The sequence below is a fragment of the Apteryx mantelli genome, chromosome 14 (genome assembly GCF_036417845.1).
Source record: "Apteryx mantelli isolate bAptMan1 chromosome 14, bAptMan1.hap1, whole genome shotgun sequence".
NCBI classification, from domain to species: Eukaryota; Metazoa; Chordata; class Aves; order Apterygiformes; family Apterygidae; genus Apteryx; species Apteryx mantelli.
Genome location: NC_089991.1, coordinates 7,828,701 through 7,851,566, shown reverse-complemented (window position 1 = coordinate 7,851,566; position 22,866 = coordinate 7,828,701). Strand labels below are relative to the sequence as shown.

General features: G+C 42.7%; 1 protein-coding gene across 1 annotated transcript in view; it reads right to left on the bottom strand.

Annotated features, from left to right (window-relative positions):
* UBTD2 (ubiquitin domain containing 2) overlaps nt 1–21,597 on the bottom strand; it is a 56,328-nt gene extending 34,731 nt beyond the window's left edge. Inside the window, exon 1 of the mRNA XM_067304742.1 lies at nt 21,520–21,597. Within this exon, the coding sequence (XP_067160843.1) occupies nt 21,520–21,589 (70 nt within the window). The 5' untranslated portion in view covers nt 21,590–21,597. The remainder of the gene's footprint in view (nt 1–21,519) is intronic.
* Nucleotides 21,598–22,866: the final 1,269 nt, after the last annotated feature.

The following is a 22,866-nucleotide window of genomic DNA, read 5'->3' as shown; positions in this document are numbered from 1 at the left end:
CACTGCACAAGCACCAAGACGTTTAACCTGCACCATCCACAACACGCAAATGGACAACCACTTTGGAAATCTATGACAAGCACCACACAACGCTGTCAGCAACATGACCATACTTTATTTGAGGTAGGCTGTATAATGTATATGCCACCTTTTATTTCGGGGAAGCAGGATTTAAGTTAAGAGTTGATCACAGCTGAGAACTTGGCATCAGCGCAGGCTCTCAAGTACAAAACGAAATATCGCTGCACGCAGCGCGGGTAACTGGGAGCCTCGGCGGGATGCAGTGGGATGCGCGTCCAGAGCTTACCTACAAACGCCCCATGTTTGCAGTCTCCCATTATGAGAAGAACGCAATTCAGCAACTTCACTTTTAAAAAAAGTCCTAAAAGGCTCTTACATCTACTCCTCCTATCAGTTAACAGGGAAACTTTAGACACATCATACAACGGTGGAGTGGAAATCCACTGACTGGCACACCGTATGTGAAGTTATTCTGATTATGCTAGCACCTGCTTGCTGTTCTAAGCCAACAGCTTCAGCTAGTCTCATCTGCTGGCATGGATTTAATATAATTAATGATCTATCACTTCCAGCTGCAAATCAATGTTACTCAGCTCAGAAACCCCCTCCCTCCCTTAATAGGGTGCTCCTTCGACTATCGCATAGCAATCATTTTTATGAACCACCAAGGAAAACTTTAAAGACATTTACCGGAGGCTGGAATGAGGTATCTCCTAAAAAAACCTAACAATTCAAAGCGCTGGAAGTGATTCCTCTGTACGTACATGCTACCAGCCAATTTCTGTGTGCTTCAAGCAAGACAAAAGTAAAACTTCAGTTTAGTCTAGGTTTAAACTAAAGCTTTGCTTTCACGCTGGCCTAAGTCCTGGGAGTTTGGTGGTCAGCACGACCCTCTGCTGCGCACCCTCCAACAGAGCGCAGAAGGTCAATGCGGATTCTCCGAATTCGGTAGGTGACAGACAGGGACATCTGCTGTGCATCTGGTCCGTGCTTCAGCGCACGACAAGTACTGAAAGCACCAGCAGAGTTTTCATCTAGGGAGGGGAGAGGGAAAAATAAAAATAAAAAACTCCCCAGAAAACCAAAAACCCCACAATAAACAAAGGCAGCATTACCTTTTATTCTTCTATAATTATAAAAATATTAAGCTGAGGAGGATTCTCTTTAAACCCTGCAGCTGATGCCACCCTGGCGAGGTGCAGCGAGCAAGGACTGCGTGCATGCACAGGTACACCCATGCACGTGGCGACTTTGGAAGATTGAAGACTCTTGGGGAGGAAACCACCACCAGTGAAGTTACTTTGTCATCACAAAACAAACCCTGCAGACTCCTGCAGCTCTTTACCCTTCCATTCAGCAGGCCAGAAGGAAGGACAGAAAAGGAAGAGCCGAAAGAGGAAGCGGGACGTCCCAGCGCCGAGTGCCCCGCTCGGGCCGACGTCTGCCGACGGCTCCATCACTCACGCCAAGGGGATTCTCACTTGAGTGCCCCTACAGAACTTAGCTACGGCAGCACGGCGTAGCTTGAGAACTAGTTTAAAAACAACTTAAAGCTTTTTAGGTTGCCACTATGGCTCAGTTCTAGCCAGGAAAACTCTTTTCAAAACAACAGAGATCCTAGAAATCTGTCAGGTTCCTCTGAAGTCAAATGGCTCAGGAAGAGCTGCAGAACCGCAGCCCTATTTTCAGATCCCATCTCATTGCAGTGGTGATTTGCATTGGGCTATGTTGCCTTAACATGTTGCATTAAAGCCTTCCACCAAAATCTGAAGTTTAACAGTCTCTGTCTAGTACAAGGTATAATGCACAAGACTGATACCCAGTTTAATGTTCCTAACGAAAATTTATCTGGAACACTGCATTCTTTGTCACATCACATTCCCAGTGCATAGAAGTCATGAATTCCAGAGGGGAACAAAGGAAAAAAAAAAGTCTCCAAGTAGGTAACTGTTTTTACAATGACCAATGATTAAATTAGCTGAAATTACAGGACCTAATTCCACGTCTGGAATTTATTCCAATGTCTTAGTTATTGGCAGGAAACAAGTGTCACATTAGCCAATTAACTAAATGCACTAATAGTGTATCTCAGCTACTTAAGCTCATCAGTTAATTAAGAGATCAGTGTAACCTGAAAATAGGAATCTTACCTGACAAAGATACCATACATTATCTTAATGATTTAATTTTACAGCTCTGTATTACGTTCCACAATTCCACAAGCACCATTTGGAAAACAGAAAGGCAACTGCTCAGTTGAAGGAGCAGGCAAGAGACACGCAAACGAACTTTTAATGATTTAATCTATCAAACCGCATTTCTTAGAATTTTACTTACTGCATTACTAAGCTCTATTTTACAAGCTATTCTTCCTGTTTCACACTCGCTTACAAACGATTTCTGCATCAATTTTTAGAGGCTTTTAACTTGTTTCCTATTGAAGAAATGCTCCACCTTAGTGCCTAGCAAAGATCCCCCCCTCCTTTTCCCCAGGACTGTGCCCTGAGCACCCACACGCCTAACGGTGGGACAACGCGTCCCCCCGCGACTCCGATGTCAGGCTCTGCTCTGCGGAGCAATCTCTCGCCCAGCTCTCAACAACAGGTGGTAAAGCCTTCTTTAACACCTGACAGATAAGTCCTGCCGCACACAGCACCAAGCACAAGAGCGATTTAGGAGCAGAAAACCCTTGAGCGCCCCACTTGCTGGTGTTTATCATTTTAAGGTCATAAAATGGGGCTGTGACACCATAACATCACTCAAGACTCCACTAGAACTTGAAACCTGGATTTGAGGGATATTTGTCCTTCCTGGCACGTTTAAAGCCGGAGCATATAAACAAGGGCTTGCACAGGCAAGACTTCGTTTCCGAGGCAGGTTGATTTTGAAGAGAGCCCTATATTCCTGCTGTCCCAAGCACAGGAGACTCTATCCACAAAGAGGGTCTATGTGTGCTCCTTCCCTGCTGTCCCTTGTTTCCCCATTAGTAAAAAGCAATTTACTATGACATTAAAAAAAATTAGTATGGCTGCAGAAGCTTGATGATCACATCACAGCTTCCAGGTGCTCCCGAACAGCAAGGTACCAAAAGAGCTCAATCACTTTTGATTTTCATACATTTGACCCTGCAGACTGAACCTCTTCTGTAGGGCAAAGCTCTAACACAACGGTGGCTTCAAGCCACGCAGGGTTAAATGCAAAATGAAACGAAACAAAAACAAACAAAAAGCCCAGCACATTTACTTCTCTTCCATACTCAACACTTTCCGGATCCAGGATCCGGCTAATAGGCTTGAAAATTTATTCATGAAAGTACATATGCTCACAGCCTAGGCAAACTCCAGCTTTGAATTTAACAGTATGTCCTCTAAAACAAGTGGAAAAAAAAAAACCCAAAAAAACAAACAAGGAAGAATGATAATTCAAGTTAGGCTTTAATAAGCAATTTTGAAACTAAATTCCTATCTGTTCGTCTGGAAAATCATTATTCCTCAGAAAGCTCTGGCATCTAAGACTGGAGAAAACTCAGTAAATGGGTGTTGTAAGCAAGGGTGTAAAGACAGAGCAGAATCGTAGGTGCAATAATGCTCAGTCTTCTCAGACAAGAGTGATATGAAGCTATCAGCAGTTGTCTTGTGATACCAGGAAAGTCTACTCCTTCGCCCCCATGAGGTTAGAATATATAGCAACAAATGCTTGAAAATAAAATTTGGAAAGATGCATTTGAAAATTAACTCCTGTCAAGAACTCGGATGGGGCCAGCCATACATTCCAGTTTATGTTATGTGAAGGACAGGAATTTGCATTAAAATCATATGTAAAAGAGCCAGGGAAACTGAAGGGGACGCTAGAGTCTGCTTAGGGCAGACTTCAGTTAAGTGATTGCATCAGGCGATAAAATTAAAGCAAAACCAAAACCAAGGACCAGATTATAGCAGAGACAGACCGACCTTTCTGCATCTCAGAATATTGGAGATGATGAAACTAGAGAAGAGAGAAAAAAAACTAAAACCAAAAAAAATACACACAAAAAACCCCACACTCTGAAAGGAGAGCAGTCCAAAGTGAGAAGATCCATGACACTAGGATCTCCTGACAGTATGGAAACAGGAAAAAAACTGCTTTCTCCCGAATATAAGCAAAGCGACATAATTCCCCTTTTCCCTATGCACCCACGCAGAGCACCCCAATGGCTCCCCACGCGTTTGCCTCCCCTGCCATGCGATAGCAGGGGCCTTCGTTAGACTGTTATTCCACACTGAAGGGTGACATCCCTTCTCACGTCTCCAGTTTCCATGGACATTTAAATATACATGGAATAAATACATGGACGAAAGGCAAAAGTACGTCATGGGAGTTTTCACGATTAAAACTTGTTTTCAACTATAGTTTCCACTGTAAAAGATTTTAGAGACAGAACAAACGTTATGTAGAATCAGAAGGCTCCCCACGGAGGTTGAGCATAGTTCCCATTTGTTTCCAGTACTTGGAAAGGAAGGAAAATGAATCATATCCAAGAAGGGGGGTGGGGAAATCTTTTGGTTAATTAGTCTTTTGTAATCAAAGAACTTACTTTCAATGCTGTTTTGCTACATAGTAAGTAAGAACAGTTTCATGATAATAATCGCATCATTGATTAACACAATTACCTTTGAGTAATCTTTCTTCTGGTGGAAAATGAAGAGATTGCAAGATGACAAGAACCAGTACCATACAAGGATAATGTGAGCATAAAGTCTATTTTCAAGGACTTTGTGTTTTTTTTTTTTTTTTTTTTGCCAGAGGACACTTTGGAAATATTCTACAAGTTTAATGACTTCTCAGTGTTCTTCATATTCATACTGATATAATTTGCAGGACTAGGTGGGTGTTAAAAAGCCTTTCACTCCCAGCATCTTCAAAATGATTTAACAGGCAATGCTCCAAAATAAAGGGAAGTTTTGTTAACTTCTATCTGCAAGCAGAATTTCTTTGAAGAACAGTTGCATCATGTGTATCTATAGTATTTTATGCACTACTTTCTAATAATGTCCAGTCAACTTCAAAAGACCAGGCTGTCTTCTGAAAGGCATACATACCTATATATCCCTCACATACCAAAGCCTTCTGCTGCAATCTATGCATATACATAAAAATATATGCATGTGTGCATATGTGTGTATGTGTTTGTGCATATGCACACATCCAGGAAGCACTCAAAGTTGCCTTAAAACTACATCCATTCAAGGCCATTTTAACCCACTGAACATACCCTGGAAAAAAAATTGGTGTATTATAACCTAAGGTCAAGGATTATTGATGCAATCCAGCTTTCAGTATTTAACTGAAAGTTCCCAAATTAGGATAATAATCTCCTTATTTACAGTCAGCAGAACCAGGCAGGCTTCTCGGAGCAACCCTGAGCCCACGCGTCTGCTTCTGTGGGAACCTCCTTCTACAGGAGCCTCCTTCTCTCCGCAGGACAGAGGCGCCTAGGAGCAGCCCAGGGAAACTGCCCTCTTAATTTAACCAGCTCCTATTAGAGATCTAAAAGAGATTAGAGCAGCCAGTGCTTTTCCACCTTTAGCAAATCCATTGGCTGTCCTCCTAAAGTCCCCATGCGCAGGAGCATTCAGCTCCATCAGTGGACTGAGCCACGTTTGTTCTCTGAAGAGCATCGCTCTCCTGGCAGACACAACAGCACGCTGCTCAAGTAACTTCTCTTCCTTTCAAGGGACGAGATCGCTACTGGATATAATTTGATTTAAAATGCATTTAATTCTCAGCAACTCAGAACAAGGTAAAAATTGGCAGTGCAATGATTATGTTGGCACAGATCTCGGCCATTATGTGTGGAGTAATAGCTGAAACAGGCCTCGAACGTGGGCTACCTTCGCCTCTCTTCAAACGGCGCTCACCACCGGGCTCCGGGGAGCTTATTTCTCCACCGTTATAACCTACTCCTAAGTGCAAGTGATATCGTTTATTAAGACGGACGCACCCTCCCGACTTTTCTGCATAATTCAAGACATAAATATTGCAATATCAGACTAAAAATAGCTGTACTCTAATTCTGCTTTTGAGAGTTAAGCTTCTGCGGGAAAAGCCTTCTTCGTTCTGAAGTTGAGCCAGAAGCCTACATTACTAGACACACCTTTTTCCTCACCCTTTTCCCCCTTACTTAAAGGGAAAATAAGTGTAGCTTCAAGTTTAATGATGAGAACTTTGATAATGAGTGAGAAAGCATTAGCAAAGAAAGGTTCTTATTTCAGCTTTTTGAAACACATGTAATACCCCCCCACACACACACTGCTATCATGTTTTTTCACACATTTATTATACAGGTGTAACTCTTGTTTAGGCGCAGGGACTGCTGAACACAGAAAGCAAAGTGACCACTGTTGGTTAGAGCAGTTAAAACACAAGTTCACGGAAATGACTGGTTGCAAGTACAGTTCTGATTCGCACAGCTTGTTGTACCGATTATGGCACTCTAACGAGCAAACTACGCACTTGAAGTGCTGATCAACGGCGCCTTAAATCCAGGGCCGCTTTTTGTGCGGGGCCCAACAGAACCGGGACTCCACTTCCGACCACGTTACAGTAGCGATCAGAAATGGTAAACATGAAAGAAGCCTATTCAAACCCCTGGGTGAATAGAATAAACGCACAAAGAAAGTATTTAAGTTTTCTTGCTTTTTAAAGCGTGCATCAAAACTAAGAGTTGCAAGCATACGGTTGGGATTGTAACGCATCAACACGGCTCTGTTCATCACAGGCCAGTCCCCGGGCAGTGATTTTTTCCAAGAGCAGTTTCTCTGCTGCCGACTTTTTGAACTGTATCCTTGGTCCACAAAACTACGACGACCATTCCGCAGTACCCTCCCTATAACAACACCACTTAGGCACTACTAGCAACGGAGACCATTAAATGCAGTAATTGGAAAAGCAAAAAGAAACAAGAGATTCTTTTGCTGTGGGAAGAGTAGCTTTCACTCGTGTATGTCCAAGATGAATGCAAACTGGGTGGAAAATAAAGTAGGAAGAACAATCTTCTTAGCGCTTTTCATATTAAATCTGAAAGACTGGTTTCTAGTATTCTGAACCAACCTCTATTTTTACGGCTGAACTGTAGCAGTTTTCCCCTCCCCAAAGCAGGGCAGAGTAACTTGTGTCTTCCGATTCGTTTGGTAGGAACCTGGTAACAGCAGAAATTAATATTCGCTAGAGATCTGTCTTTTTCTATGCCCATTCTTAGACAGGAAATATTTGCTGAGAAACTTCCTAACACCTATATTGAACATGCCTTGATGCTGTCACGCTCCCCCGTCCCCCGGCTCTTCTAACCCACCACTGCTCAGTGGTTTTAGAGGTAAAGTTTTCTCGTTATTTTCGCAACTGATTGGGAGATAAACTATTTACAATCTCATTCTCAAGGGAAGGTCCTTTTAACTCTAACAGTCCTTAAAAGCAATACAAAATATTCAATGTTCAGAATAAAAGCATCTCTTAGTGCTGATAATGGGCCTCAAGTTTTATTTTTGCTGATCGCCAGCAGCACGATCATACATGAACTACAACAGCTGATCCTGCTCTGAGCAAGAGGTTGGACTGGATGATCTCCCAATGTCCGTTTCTACCTGAATTATCCTACGATACACTTTAAGGAGTCAAGATAGCATTTGCAAGGGGTTGGGATTTGGGGGTGTTTTTTTTGTGCATTTTGTTTGTTTGTTTTTTATTTTTTCTGGGTGTGTGGTGGGGAGATTTCCTTCTTCTCCTCCTCCCTTGGACAGGTACAGAGAATCCCCTCTACTTATCAAAAAAAGTACAGATGAAAGCATAAATTTTGCCACACTGGCAATCTCCTACTGTGAGGGCTGTATTTCAGAACTAGGCTGAAAAGGAAAAAAAACATTCCCTGTTCAGGATGAAGACAGAATCCCTTCATATCCAACAGGAATATGCACATCTTCAGCATTTAATATCCAGCAGAGAAAGGCAGAAAACTATCCCCTCCCTCCTTCCCCCAAAAGCACTAACATTCAGATTTTCAGAAAGACTTTTTTTTTTTTAAACACAAAGACAACATTTACCAACACTCTTTTTCCTACTTTTTCTTCCCTTTTCCTCAAGCTGAAAGTCTAAGCTATATTCATGTAATATTTGACAGTATTGCTGGATTATGATAAATGTTTCTCATTACCAACGAAAATTCTATAAACAAAGGCTAAAAAAGAAAAACACGAAACAGAATGAAATCTTGGCATTTAGGATACCTACAACTGGAAGGGCAGGAGCTGATCCAAACCATTCCAAGCTTTCAATCCAAATCACCATTCTAAGGTGGCAATCAAAATATGTATGTTTTCTGTGGCCATATTGCTCAGAAAACCTAGTGCTATGAATATTTAAAGATTGGTCAATAAAGTATCTAGCATTCAGTTCATCAGCCTCAATTTTATTTTCACAGGAGGAGCAGACTAATATTAGCCACAGAGAAAAACAATCTATGTAATCCAAAGGTACCGACAACTATTAAAGCTGAAGATGAACATGAGAAAAACGCACCACAAAAGCTTCACGTAGCATTCACCCCAATTCTCCCAGCCGAAAAGAGCTCATCATTACAGGCTCATTGTTTAGCATCAAAATTGACTTTCATATATAATAATCTGCACTGAAACATCTTGTTTAAAAAAAAAAAAAGAAAAAAAGTTTTCCAAGAAACTGGGTTCCTCATTTATTAACCCTCAACATAAACAAATGAGTTATATTGGAAAGATTCAAAATAAGAACAAGAAAGAAAAAAAAACAGTGCAGTTAAATCTGACTTCCATGGCAAGAGAATAAAGTTCACTTAGTTGGAAGAAATCCTCATATTAATTTATAGTACTGTAATAAGAAACGTAAAAGAGGGCAGGGTGACTGCAGCGAGCAGTTAGAAGCAGACTTTATCAATGGAAGATGAATTCAGCTTGGAAATTTGGCAGGAAGAACAATCAGATAGTGACAGCATACTTGAGTAGGCAAACTTGGAAAGGGTTTAAGACAAGATTAGATCAGTTGGTAGAATTTCTAACGTGGAATATTCTGTTTGACACAGCACCGAACCAGAAAATACAGCAGCCTTTGCCAAAACTGTTATTTTGGACTCTGCACAACCTTGTTTTGAGCCGAAAGGCCATTGCTTTAAAAACTATTTTATTAGCAGGCCCGGTTATCAGATAGCAGCTCTCACAGCTTATCTCCGCAGTCAGTCTGCCAACAGATGTTAACAAGCTAGGACACGGTCCAGAGCAGAAACACCTCCTCCCCCACCCAAGTAGCTATAACATTTTCCTAACTAATATGGACCTTAATGCAAATTATTAACTCTGGGTAATAAGCTTTCACCACAATAAGATAAAATGCTAACACTGTTTCTTCAGCAATTCCGCAGCATGCCATTTTCCCTGAACATAAGCAAAAGAAAGAGACCATTTGTGGAGTATAAAAATTGCACTTGCATTCCTAAAATACACTGAAACACCTGCCGTCTTTGAGTTGATAAAGTCAGTAGAGTGATATTCCATAAGTAAACAGTTATACAAAATGCAAAAGAAATACTTGTCTACTTTCTGATCCAGAATTTTGAGGAAGTTGTGGTAAGCACCGTTTTAAAATATGCTTACTTATAAATTCTTGAGAAAAAGTTGCTCCTTGAGTTGACCTTGAAGATGAAAGTTTGAAAGGCAAGACCCCATCTGCCATTTGTGACCAACTCTGTCCTGGGACTGATGAAGTCTGGAAACGAGCAGAATTAAAGAGCCTACCCATTTTCCATGTATAATTGTGGCTCCAACATGAAGCCAATTAGCTAGATCCCAACAACCGGATGGGGACAAGAGTGGTGGTTCCATTTGTGTTTGCAAACTAACATACCCCAAAATTTCTACTCCCAGACTGTTTGGTAAGTAAGCACCTAAAATCAATTATGCTTGGACATCTCCACCAGTGAAACTAAGTGAAGTCCACCATGTTAAAGATTAAACAAAGAACTCAGAAGCCTCTTATTTCAAGTGTGGTTGCTATGCTTTCCCCACTGCTGGGCACTAACTCTCCAAAAACAGCAGAGTATTTCACATTTCAAGCTACTTAAAAAGCTAGAACAGTAATTTAATTACAAGTCATGACTTCTCCTCCTCCTTCCCCACCTAATTAATAGAAAGACCGGTATTTAGGAGGACAAGATGCACAGGAGACCACTGTCGCTCTACTAGGAAGGGTGTGTAAAGATGCACACAAGTTGTGAGATTCACCTCCACTGACATCTTACTGGACTTTGGTAAATGAAGGACTATGGAGCTGGCTGATGCAGAAATGAGGCAGTACCATCTAAAAAGCGGGAACACTGGAGCATTAGTTACCCCTAAACAGACACGGTCAAAAAGGTAGCAAGAAGTTAGGATTAGGAGTCAAGAATTTGCTTTGGGTCAGCTCTGCTGATGATATAAAAAAGGGGTAAGGGAAGTTCAGAGAATGCGGAATTTGCTTCCCCCTACCCTGTAAGGGCCAGTTATCAAACTGTAAACTCTTTGGGGCCAATATTGCTCCTCTTGTTCAATTTATCCAGTAACCATTATCTGCCACATCAAGGACCCAGTCTATGACTTGTACTCATAAGTGACGTGATTCCACCCATAAGGGCGTTTCCCCAGAAGAAGTGCAGTTTTAAAAAAAGATCGGTTGGACAGAACCCATGAGACCCCCACAAGGTCACAGCAAGCCATGAAACATTGGAGTCATCCTCACAGCAGGAAGACTCTAAAAAGAGTGTTTGTAATGTTACTTTACATAAGAAGCAAAAGAAAAATGCTTTTGGACAACTGTATTTGAACACAAGGCATTATTTACATAATGATCTCTTCAAGGCACTGGTGGCCTGCGCAACAAGAACGAGTCATGTTTTCTAAGGGTTCACGCCATTTAAATAAGAAAAGAAATATCCCGAACACAGTCAAATTGTTTTTAGAGGGGAGCTAGCATGAAAATAATCTTTTTGTATACTGGACTGTTTTACTTGCTCATATTGAGAGAAAAACCACTCTTTTAGAGTAGCTATCATAAGTTATAGAGTTTAAGAACTAGAGGGTTATTTACATCTCAAGAACACTTGCTCTAGTGTTTCCCTGCAATACAAATTGCAGTATCCATACTCTCTCCCTTGTTCTGACAATAATGCTGCTCCTTTTTCTCCCAACTGAGAGATTAACATTCTGCATTCCCCCTTGTTCCATTCCTATGGGGTTTCAGTTAAAGTCAAAAATTGAGCCTGTATTATTTTTAGAGCCATTTTTGTGCTGTAATATCAATGCAGCAGCTGAAGCGTCTTGGATACATACAATGAAAGCGTTTGTTTCAGTTGTGTTAAGACAGTGATGGAACGTTGCATTAAGTACCATCAGCGTGAGTCTATACAATACGTGACTGATTTAAAGCATGTGACTTTCATCAAGCAATGTGATTTCAATACACATGCGGTTTTCTGTTGCAATTCAAGCTGTTTTGGCACCAGAACTAGTTTTAGATTTGGATAAAGATAGAATGGAGATGTACAGATGTGAAAAACTGACACACAAATGAATGAATAAGAAAACTTATCTCAAATGAGCGTATAAACTCATCTTAGAACAGTACCTGATGCTGATAAGCACTTTAAAGAACATATTTTAATTCAACAATTCCTTGTATTTATAGCAACCCATGCGCTTTTAACATCCTTCTGTAGGCACATAGCAACAAAAAGTGTGTTTGTATATTATGTAAAATATATACGGAATGTATTCTACTGAGCCAAGACAAAGTAATTCACAAATGATTTCCATTTTTTTTTTTTTTAATTTTAAATAGATATTTGACAGCTTTCCCCTTCTTCATCCCTCAAAGCACTAATACTCAGCCGGGACCTGTGATTCTATCATTCATTCATCTGGTTAGCTCATTACACGCATTTTATGTACATTACGTATACACAATACAAAATGAAGGGATTCACTCCGTCTCAGCCAGCAGGACATTCTGATCACATCCTGAACAGGCAACCAGACCCAAACCCGCAATAGAGAAGTACGATGCTAGTTGGAGGTGTGAAGAAGTGGAGCGATAAGCTTCATCTGAACATATTTTAACATACTGCTACTGCTGAATATAGTCTCCTTAAGAATACATCCAACTAGAGTCAGTGAAACGGTTAGTCCGTCAGATAACGTCCATCATCCCAAACTATTTTCCTCGTACACTAAACTTTGCTTCCTATTAAAATTTCATACTGCTCATGGCCCTGTAGCTTCTCATCCTCGCTTCAGTCTTTGCGAGAAGGAGCATGGATCCACCAGAGACCAAAATCAGTAGAAGAGGGTCTTTTACATGCAGCACAGTCAGGCACCAAAAGAGCCTCCAACACGTTCAGAGAAACGACACGGCCCTCCCCCAGTGCCAGCACTGCCCTGCGCGCGCAGCAGAGTCTTCTGAGCTCCTACAGACGATGGGGAGCCCAACCGGGAGTTAAGAATGCTGCATTAAAAACATTATTTCAAGAAACCCAGCTTTTACTTGTACCGTATCAGAGATGAAGCAAATGCATCTGGAAATACTATGAAGGCATTCAGCATACAGGACATCTGCATGCTGCTATAGCTTTGCCAAGAAGTACTTCAGACAGTACATATGAAGTGTGTGAATTAGCAATTTTTACTTTAATTATTTACCTTCTCACCAGACAGACATCATCCTGCAACTGGCAATGTTCTAAAGTAGTCTTAGTTGCTCAAACAGCAGCACGTTGCCAAATAAAAACTGGCAGGAGAAAGCGGCATTCACCAGCTTCAGGTACTACCCACTATTTTGTAGGTATTCTTTTATAAAAAGACTGTATTTACCCATACGGGCAAGAAATCACAGGAGATGATAGTTCTGTGGCAGAAAAATGAGAAAGTAAATGCCGTGAGAGATTTCTCTCATGAATCCGGAGTGCCCTTGATCACAGTATGAGAGCAGAAATGGAGTTTCATGACTGAAAAAAAAAAACCCAACAAACCCCCCCCCCAACCCCAAAACAAAAAACAACAACCAAAAACACACGTACTAGGGTAACAAGCTCCCAACCCTTAACTATTGTACTCTGCTCCTGATGTAATTTCAGGCCCTGAGAATATTCTCAAAGAGCATGCATCTCTAATGCAAAAATGGTAACAAACATTTTCCTATTTAATACGTTGTCTGAACTAAGAGAGTTTTATTTAAGGTTATCACATCTATATATTTAATAAATTTAATTATTAATATTACAAGTTATTAAAATTTGTCATTTTATTAACATTGTATTTAGAGAGAAGTGTCAATAATAGTAGACGGAACATATATAAAGGTAAACATTTTTAATAATGTGAAATGATGACATGCAATCTACAGCATTATACTATACACGTTCACATTTTAGTCTGTAGTCTTTTCCCCTGAGCAGCACCTGTTCTCATTGAGAACTACTGAAGTACTCTTCACTATCACTTGTAAAAGTGCTTTTTCTTTCATGTTTGAGAACGTGGGAAAACCACATGATAGATTATGCATAAACTCTGAAAACCCCTTCCTTCTACCTAATCTTCAGCACAAAGATGCCTTTTTATAAAAAACACATCAAATCCTTCATCACATATGAGTTCCTACAGAAGTGAAGAATCACTTCTTCAAAACTGTGCCCATATCCTCCCACAAACGGCTTTCAAACACTGCTTTGAATTTTTGCTTTTAAATCATCTTTGCTTCGGAGGGGGGAGAAAGGAAGAGAAAGGGACATTGAGAAAAGGAAGGAGGGAGGAGCTGTAAAAATGATCTAATCCGCAAGCACCACAGCAAGGAGCCCCTCTCCACCAGCATTTGTACTTTAAAAAGCACAGTCTTCAAATGCTTTACATTAGGCCCTAAGAGGTCAAACGGATATAGGACAGATCCTGCAAATTCAGGACTGTATATTAATAGCACATGTTTAGTTGCCTGTGCACTTACTACCTTCAGAACCTGCAGTGCCCCTGCATCTCCCACTGCTGCGGAGCCTCAGGATGTCAGCCTACCTTGGTCATTTTAAATATTTAAGGTAGCCTAAGAAACTCCAGCCCCATCCAGCATTTGGAACATAGTTTTTAATTCACCTCAAATGTGGGAAACTGTAAATAAAACCTTTACGCACTCCGCACTGCCCCATCTTTCGGCCATCGCTCATTTGCATGAAGCCCATCCACGTGCACCAGGAAAATAAAGCCGCTACGTGACCAAGAGCTGCGAGATCAGGCCCAGGGTCAGCAGGAAATGTAAAATTCAGGTTCCAGCTGAACCTTAAGTAAACCACATCAGACATCCTGCATATTTTACTGTGCACAGGCCAAGACAGTAAAATATCAAGTTACATACTATGCTATAGACACTTTCCATGCATCGTACAAGCAATGCAATGTGAGAGTACTAAAGTTGCTTTTGGATGCTTCACTATTACTAATTCTGTTGATTTTTGGTAACTTGGAAGGAAACATATTGAATTAACTATTGCATTTTTCACACTGGAAGCATAATGACAATGCGGGGGGGGACAGACCCCCCCCCTTCTTTTTTAAAAAATAAAACCTACACTTTTTCTGCTTCCCACAGTGGAACATTTCTCCTCCTTCAAATCTGAGATTTCATCTAGACAATATAGGAAGCAGACTACGCTCACTGTGACATTTCCCAATACAGTTGGCAGTGTTTCATTCAACAGTCAGAAACCAGGTTACTGACTTCAGCTTCTTCCCCTCTTCCTCACACTCCCCTCGCTCCAGGGAACGAGTCATTTCACAGCCTTTCCCAGGAGATCGCAGGCGATGGAGCACCGCGTCTCTCACCACATCCCTATACGATGCGCTGACCCCACCAGACCTCCGGCTGCAGAGTTGCAATGCAAACCCCAGAGGCTCACCATCACCGTCAGCTAATAAAGCCCTTATTTTTAGTGAAGGAAGCAAACAGATGACTTTGAAAGCCCAACGTACGCACCCATGAAACTCTCCGCTGCCCTGGCACCCACCCAAGGTCAGCCACCCACCAGCGTGTTAAAATTCAGTGTCCAAAAACTGACAAGACATCACTGAGGACTATCTTGCCAGCCTGCCTACGGTATTTTTACTATAATTTGGATGACTCCAGCTGTCTAGATGGAGTAATTTTTAACCTAGAACTAGCAAAATCTGGAAGGGCTCAATTCCACCACCTGACTCTTGCAAGAGAAATAAAATATCGACAGCACTTCCAGCCGGAGGAAGAAGAAGCCTCCGCAACCTCCACCCTAAGCACGTGCAGGCAGGAAGAACGGACATGAATAACTGGCTCCTGCCTTTCAGCTGACATTTAGGTGGTAGGTGTCTTGCTACCCGGTTCCCAGCTGCACCTCTTTTCAGTAAACACTTCTGGATTATCCCACCCAGGATGAAGACCAAGCCCTTTCTGCATTTTCTTTCAAAGCCCTGCTTTGGAGAACCATGGCACAAAGCAGAAGTATTGGTATCCAAAGAGGAGGGGGCGGTCGTGTCGTACCAGGCAGGCTCCCAAAGTCACCCTGAATCTGGCGAGAAAGAACTGGAGGAGGATCACGAAACACCTACTGGCTACTGAACTGCAGCTTCCTGTAGCAGGCCCAAGTAATTTGCAAAATAAATATAAAGGCTTTAAGGTCAAAAAAATTTTTTTTTGGATCAAAGAAACCTGAATTTTAAGGAAGTGGAGCAGCAATAGTAAAAAACGTAACTGACTTATACACAAAGTTTGTCTATAACATAGGGTGGAACTGTTTTTTACATAAAACCCTGTAAGCACGAAAACAACTGCGATACTTAAAAAAAAAAAAAAGAGTATGAGTATTTGTTCCTCAAACAAGGTCATCTGGTCAGAAGTTTTTCAGATTTCTTTTCAGCCATAGTTTTAGGTGACTAGACCAGCTGTAGTCAACTGGACCCTTCTTTGTACCTGCAAGAACACTTGCAGGAATTGGCAGGGCTTAATTATAAGGCAGATCTTAATTTCTAACTTTAACTATATTGCAACTTGTGACTCATGAATTATATTATTCAACATTTACATGAAAAATAATATCTATTATATTAACTGTAATAAGAGTGGATCACTGCTTTTTTGAGTTTAATCAAACAGGCTACTAATAGTCTTTGCCATTTATCAAAAAAAAAATCTTTAAAGCACAAAGAGCATTCCATTTTCTGTATTTAATATTCAGTGAAGGAGGATTTTGTTGCTTTCAACACTGAAATCCCAAACAGAAAAATTAAAACAAATCACTTCATCTAGAAACCAAACAAACAATTACAAAGAGGAACGATGCCAAAAGGAAGCAGAAGAACAGCTGCATTAGTCAGCCTTTAACAACAGTAAAAATAACACCTTCTTTCATTTACTTAGAGTTACTTGTTATCACCTGAAAAATAAAGTCTACTGGTTTACAAATGAAAACTGTCATATCAAAGTGATATCCCAGTAGAAAAATATTTAGGACCTAATTATCAGGTGTTCTCAGCACAACATCTGCAGACCCTACTGAGCCCAACGAGGCTGCAGGTGCCCAGCCCTCAGGGACACAGGTCATTAAAGGCTACTTTTATTACAAAGCCCTCATAAAAACCTCGTGCACTTCTGTGGCAGTCACGAGAGATCCAGAACAAGTTATAAAAACAATACTAAGCTTTTCTTACTATACCATTTTTAAAGACAGCCTTTATACCATCCCAAACCTTATTTCTTGAATGAAATACGCATTAAAAAAAGCCACAGTAAGACCTAACAGCTAACATCAGATCCGAGTTTAGGGGTTTTTTTTGTTTGTTTGTTTTTTTTACAAAACCATATGTCACATCTTATTTCAGGCTTGCTTTACAAAACAGTGGGAACTACCTGACATCTAGAACTGCCTCTTTTAGGGAACAATAAAATCCCAGAAACGCGTGACGTGCTGAAATGCATCACTTCCACAGCTTGTACTCAACAACTACCGCACACCCTAACACGCATCTGGAAGTGGAAGACCCTTTGTACATCCCGATAGAAGGAGCACGTACCAAATGCTGTGAGCCACTCAGTCACACGACCCTTGTTAGCGAGCCCTGCGCTAGCTGTGCATAGGCCTACTGTATTAGTCCAATTGTGGCAACAAATCGGAATGCTTAACATGCAAATTCCCTTGGTCACTCTTCCATAGAAGCACCATGAAAGCAGTTATTGTAGCTTCAAAATAGACATGTGATATGCGGCATTACACAGCACTCTAAAGGAAAATATTTCGGCAACTGTTTTCCAGTGACCAAAAGCATAGATCAAGCACTACGTTTGGCTTTCCAGAACTTAATGAAGCACTTGCACTTTATCAAATACCGCAGGAAGAATTTATACTTTTAATAATCTCTTATGCTAGCGCATCAGTCAAAGGTACAGATCTATTTCTGCTTGTTCCTGTTATCACTACTGGGTGATAGAGGTAGAAGTAAAGGCAAATTTCAAACAGAACCATCTTCTTTTATAACAAGGAAGATAAGAACTCCAACAGGCAGGCTAACATCGTGTCAAAAAGAGCACAGCAGCAATCAGACAGCTACGGCCAAAACAGGTCTGTAATGACTTGTAATGCCCATCCTTCAAGACACCCATTTCCTGCCCTTTCCACACAAAGAATTCTCTTGCTGAACTTAAAGTAACATGCAACTTCTAATAGGCTTTACCCTACTACAGATTTTACCGGATGAAAATGAAATGGTTCACTCTGTCCTCTTTCTTCCCAACACTCCTACTTCTCCCCACCACCTCCTCCAAAAAAGAAAAGAAATTTAAGAGGAAGCCTTCCAAAAGGACTTGCATACAGGAATGGCAAGTTGGCAAAGCAACTTCTTCTGCTTATGCCAAACTGAAAATTAAGTGATAAGTGGTTAAACTTCACTTACAAGCACAAAAGTAGAGTTCTCCCACATTTAACTCCAAACCCAGGTTTTTGAACACACTATAACTGAAGAAGTCATATAACCTATAATATAAAGCAGCCAGAAAACAGCTATTTTCTCCCAATCTCACTGCCAATGCTGCAGAATTTTAGTGACCTTTGACACCACAAGACAACAAGCAAGAAGAGATTTGGTGCTCAGTTCCTGAAAGCTTTGAGTATCTGATAGATAACAGCTGAGCTAAAGGTGGTGGTGGTGGGAAGATATGTCTATAGACCATCAAACCATCCTCTTTTATTCTTCTTTGTATCTCCTTTAAAGGGTCACCAAGAAATCCATCTCATCACCTAGGACATCCACACGCTGCCACACAGCTCTGCTGGACTATAACGCAGTGAAGGGTTGAGCCAGAAACTTTTGTCTAGACGCAACAATATTTTATTGGAAGGAAACCTTGCTAAAAAGAGCAGTGATAATGAAAACAGCTGGCATCAATCTGAAGAGATTGTTTCATTTCCAGTAGGATGGGCAGAGCAGCATCTGTTTAATTCTTGTTAAGGACCAGACTCCTGCTTCCGCCAACGTGAACAGAAGCAAGCTGGTACAAACCCAGCATAGCTGGTATGTTCGATTAACACATTCTTACACACATAGACACACCTGAGTACATTAAATAGGTCTCTGGATAAGCGCAAGCATCTCTCTGACCTTGCAATACACCACTAGTAAAAGACAAAGGAACTGCACGCGGTCAAGGCACTGTCAGCCTGGCTGAGCAGCAGAGCAATAACCGAAAACGCTAGTCATTGACAAAAGCACCGAAGAGAACGTAGGGACGTGACAAATTCTCATCTCAATTCCACTGATAAAATCTAGCAAGATTTCACCGACTCCTCACAGAGTTATAATAGGCTGAGACTGGAATAAATTAGACTCAAAATCTGGCCCCATTTTTACGCAACATAAAGCACTGCCATTACCATCTAGCCAATCTCACAGCTACTCATAATTCTCTAAGAAACTTTTCCGTTCTGGGGGAAGAGACAAAACTTCCCCAGATTAAGTCCATCACTGGCAGTGCTCTTGTTAAAACTGAGGTGCTTCTGTTCTCAAGTACTTTATTAGGATTTATAATATGGTCTAGCCCTGCTTACTGACAGCAGGCTGAAATATTACACTGGACAAGATAATACACTGGACAAGATCACAAAACAGGATTTAGAAGAAAAAAAGCCTTATATGGGAAATAAAAAGGCAACCTGGTCCTATATCGGACTAGTCTCAAAAATCACGTTCACTTACGCTTCAGCTAGTTCATTTTCTGATGCCTCAAGACATAAGCTCCCTTGAGAGACCAAGTCGGATTTCATACTTGGCATAGGGACATTTGCAGAATTTGTAAATTTAAGAATTAGAGAATGCTGGTCTCTGACATCTTGGGAGTTAGACCTATAAAAGGTATTCTGAGGTTCTTTCAGCTTAACCTACACCCTTTTCTGAGAAGCAGGAACAGATATATGACATTACAAAATAGGCTACTGCATACCACAGCTTATTTAAGACAGTCCTAAGAAGTATATAATTCAAGTGAAACTTCATCACTTCTCACTTCAGTGAGACAATATTAAGGAACATTATCCTGAGAGCATGAATCAACACGAGCCAGCTGACATGCGTTTTGCATCTCTTCACATCTTGAAAAATCCAGCTGCTGTTTTAATGCCCCCAAGTACAATAGGTTATTTACGCCAAAGCAACACTGTGTCATGCCACCTAAATGGGAAGCAGGAACAGCTCTGAATAAATTTATCTGGGACAGCAACCTTTAGACAACTTCCACGGAAGTTGTCTGCCTCATGCACTGCTACTGAGAGAGTAATAATGTAGCAGCATTAAGATCTCTTCCAAAAAAAAAAAAATTACCAGAGTTTTGCTGATATTGTATCTCATCCATTGGACACCACAGGCAAGATAAAAGCAAGGAAATGAAAAACCAAGGCTATTTCTTCACCATGATCTCCCCTCAGAACACCTAGCTACTGAAGCAGGTCTCTGAAAAACCGTCAACATAGATTTTAATACTATTTTTAGCCAAGATTTTTAGGTGCGTGTATGCAATGTGATGATTCCTGCTCTGAATTTTTTTCCTTTCCCTGGGGACACTCTCATATCTCTTTCTGACCGTTAAGTTTGTTTAGTGTTGATGCATTTTTTAAGATAACTCACTTCAAGATTTTTATTTTTATTTTTTAAATAGAGGGGAAGAATAAGGAAGACATTAACTAGACAAAGCTATAAAATTCCTTTTAATGACTGTTATGTGACTAAATCCTACACAGCTCTTAGCAGCTGGACTTTACGATATTTCTACGAACTATGTGTCTGCTACTAATCAGCAGGTGGCTGCTTCAGATGCAATTGTGAAGAGCTGCATTTTTTTCTTCCTTCTTTTAAACGCTACGGAATGATGGTGAAGTCATTTATGCGAGAGAATACGCATCACCTGGAGCATCTGATAAAAGAACAGGCCACTAAATAACACTCTGTAAAGCACAGGAGCGGATGCAGATCTAGGTCAGCAGTTTTCAACCCGAAATCCGTGGAGGCTGCATGGGTGAGGACTACTTAGAAGTCAAGAGCCCTGTTGGCAGGCTTTACCTTAAGTGACTACAGCGCACACATGGCTCTGGTGGAAAACATCAGGGGTCCACAAAACTAAGACGATTGAAAAACAAAACACCCAAAAGAAAAAAACCCAAATCATTATTTAGACTGTTAGGTAGGGAAAAAAACGTAAGGGTAAGGGCCACCTAGACTGCAGCTGTGTTCCCCCATAAGCTCCGCTCGTTACATGGGTGTGCTCCTGCCCGCTAGCGAGAACGCACGGCTTCAGCATCCAAGTCACTGGAAATTGATTATTGAAAGGGTGATTTAGGCTGGAAGAAAGCATCCATCTTCCTCGGGAGAGCAGGAAAAACAAATAAATAAATAAAGGGGGGGGGGGACGACCCAAACCCCAAACCCACAGCGGCGCCGAGACCCGCGCTACCTGCCGAGCTGCGCTCCGCGCCCCACAAAGAGCCCGGCCCGCGGGAAACAAAGTTGCGGAGCCGCGGGCAGGCCGCCCTCCGCCGCCGCGCCGCCCCCGCGCAGCCCGCCCCGGCCGCCGGGCGCGCAGCGGCGCCGCGGGCGCTTCCCCGCGCTTCCACGCGCCGCGGCGGCTCCGCGGCGGCGGCGGCGCGCGGCCGGGCGCGCACACGCGGCTCCGCTCCGCGCCGCCTCCCGCACGCTCCCAAGTTGCCGGCGAGGGCGCCGGCCGCGGGGGACCTGCCCGCGCCGCCGCCCCCGCCGCCCCGGCAAAGTTGCGGCCCGCGCCCCGCGGCGGCGCCCTGCCCTCCGCGCCCCTCCGCGCCCCTCCCGGCCGCCGCCGCAGGCCCCGGCCCCGGCCCCGCAGCGCCCGCCCCCGGGAGCCCGCGGAGCCGGGGCGGGCGGCGCGGCGCCTCCCGCCGCTCACCTCCGGTGCCGTCCGAGTTCTCGTTGAGGCTGCCCGAGGAGTCGTGGTGGGAGCCCACACACCCGCCCATGGGGCCCGCCCGGCCCGCAGACCCGCCGCTGATCCGGCCCCCCACCCCCCTCCCCCTGCAGCCGAGCTCCGCCGCCGGCCGGGCAGGCGCGATGGCTCCGGAGCCGCCTCCTCGCTCGCCAGCGCCGCCCCGGGGGCGCGGCCTCCGCCCGCCGACGGCGCTGCCTCCTCCTCCTCCGCCGCCGCCGCCCGCCCCGGCCCCGCGCCCGCGCCCGCGGCTGGGCAGGACAGGGCAGGGCGAAGCCCCCGGGGCAGCCGTCGGCCGCGGGCGGCGGCAGCGGGGCCTTGCTGCGAGGCGGGCGGGTTAAATGCGAAGCTGAGCGAAACCGGTGCTTCGTGGGCAGCCCACCCTCCCGCTCCATCCTTCGAGGGAGGAGAAACAAATAAATAAACCAGTCAATAAAAGTTGTCCCTCGTGTAATTTTGGTCGTCTTTAATGCCTTAAGGGGCTTATATCGTCTCAGTACCGACCTCGCAGCGGCTTTGGGGAGTTACGGTTCGTGCGCTAGCTGATGCGCTGTAGCGCTTCGAAACAGCTCGCAGTAAGCCAGAACGTTGAAAAATGGAAGCAGACAGTGCAAAAAATAAAACCTGGTAACAGACTGAGCGCTGGGTTCCCCACACATTCTGCTATACGAGGCAGCTTAATGTTCTTCTGATGTACAAAATAGCAGAAAACAAAACTGAGGCTGAACATATTTTACCTACTTAAAAATGACATTGCAGATGTACTTTTCATAATTAAAATGCCATAGCAGTTTGTAGAGCTAATAGGCACTACAATTAAAGGAATGCACATGGACAAATCCATTTTTCTGCCATTAATTTTTCTACGGATCCTTCCTACCTAAAGACCAGCCAGCCTTTTGGAAGATACTTGTATCAATAATTAAAATCCCAAACATATGAGATAGGCTGACTGCAAAATGCTGAACACTTTATTGTGTAAGTACAAAAACATGTAAAGCTGGTCTGCGTTTCACATGATTGGGTCCAAATAGGAAGTTCAGGACTGGTTAAAAAAAAAAAAAAACTGAGGAAAGATGATTAGAATCTGAACACATGCACATTAATTGCAAGAAAAGCAAATTCCTTGTCTGTACAGAAGTTTAAACCAGAGAAAGAAAACACTGATGATCCAAGTTGTTTAGTTTTCTTTCCAGGTTTTATCTGAAGACTACGAAGACTACACAGGGTGCTTCCCTGAACGCACACAGGTATAATCAAAGGTGTGCTGGGTAAATCTTTTTGATTTTGGATTCAACGTAATTTGTTCAG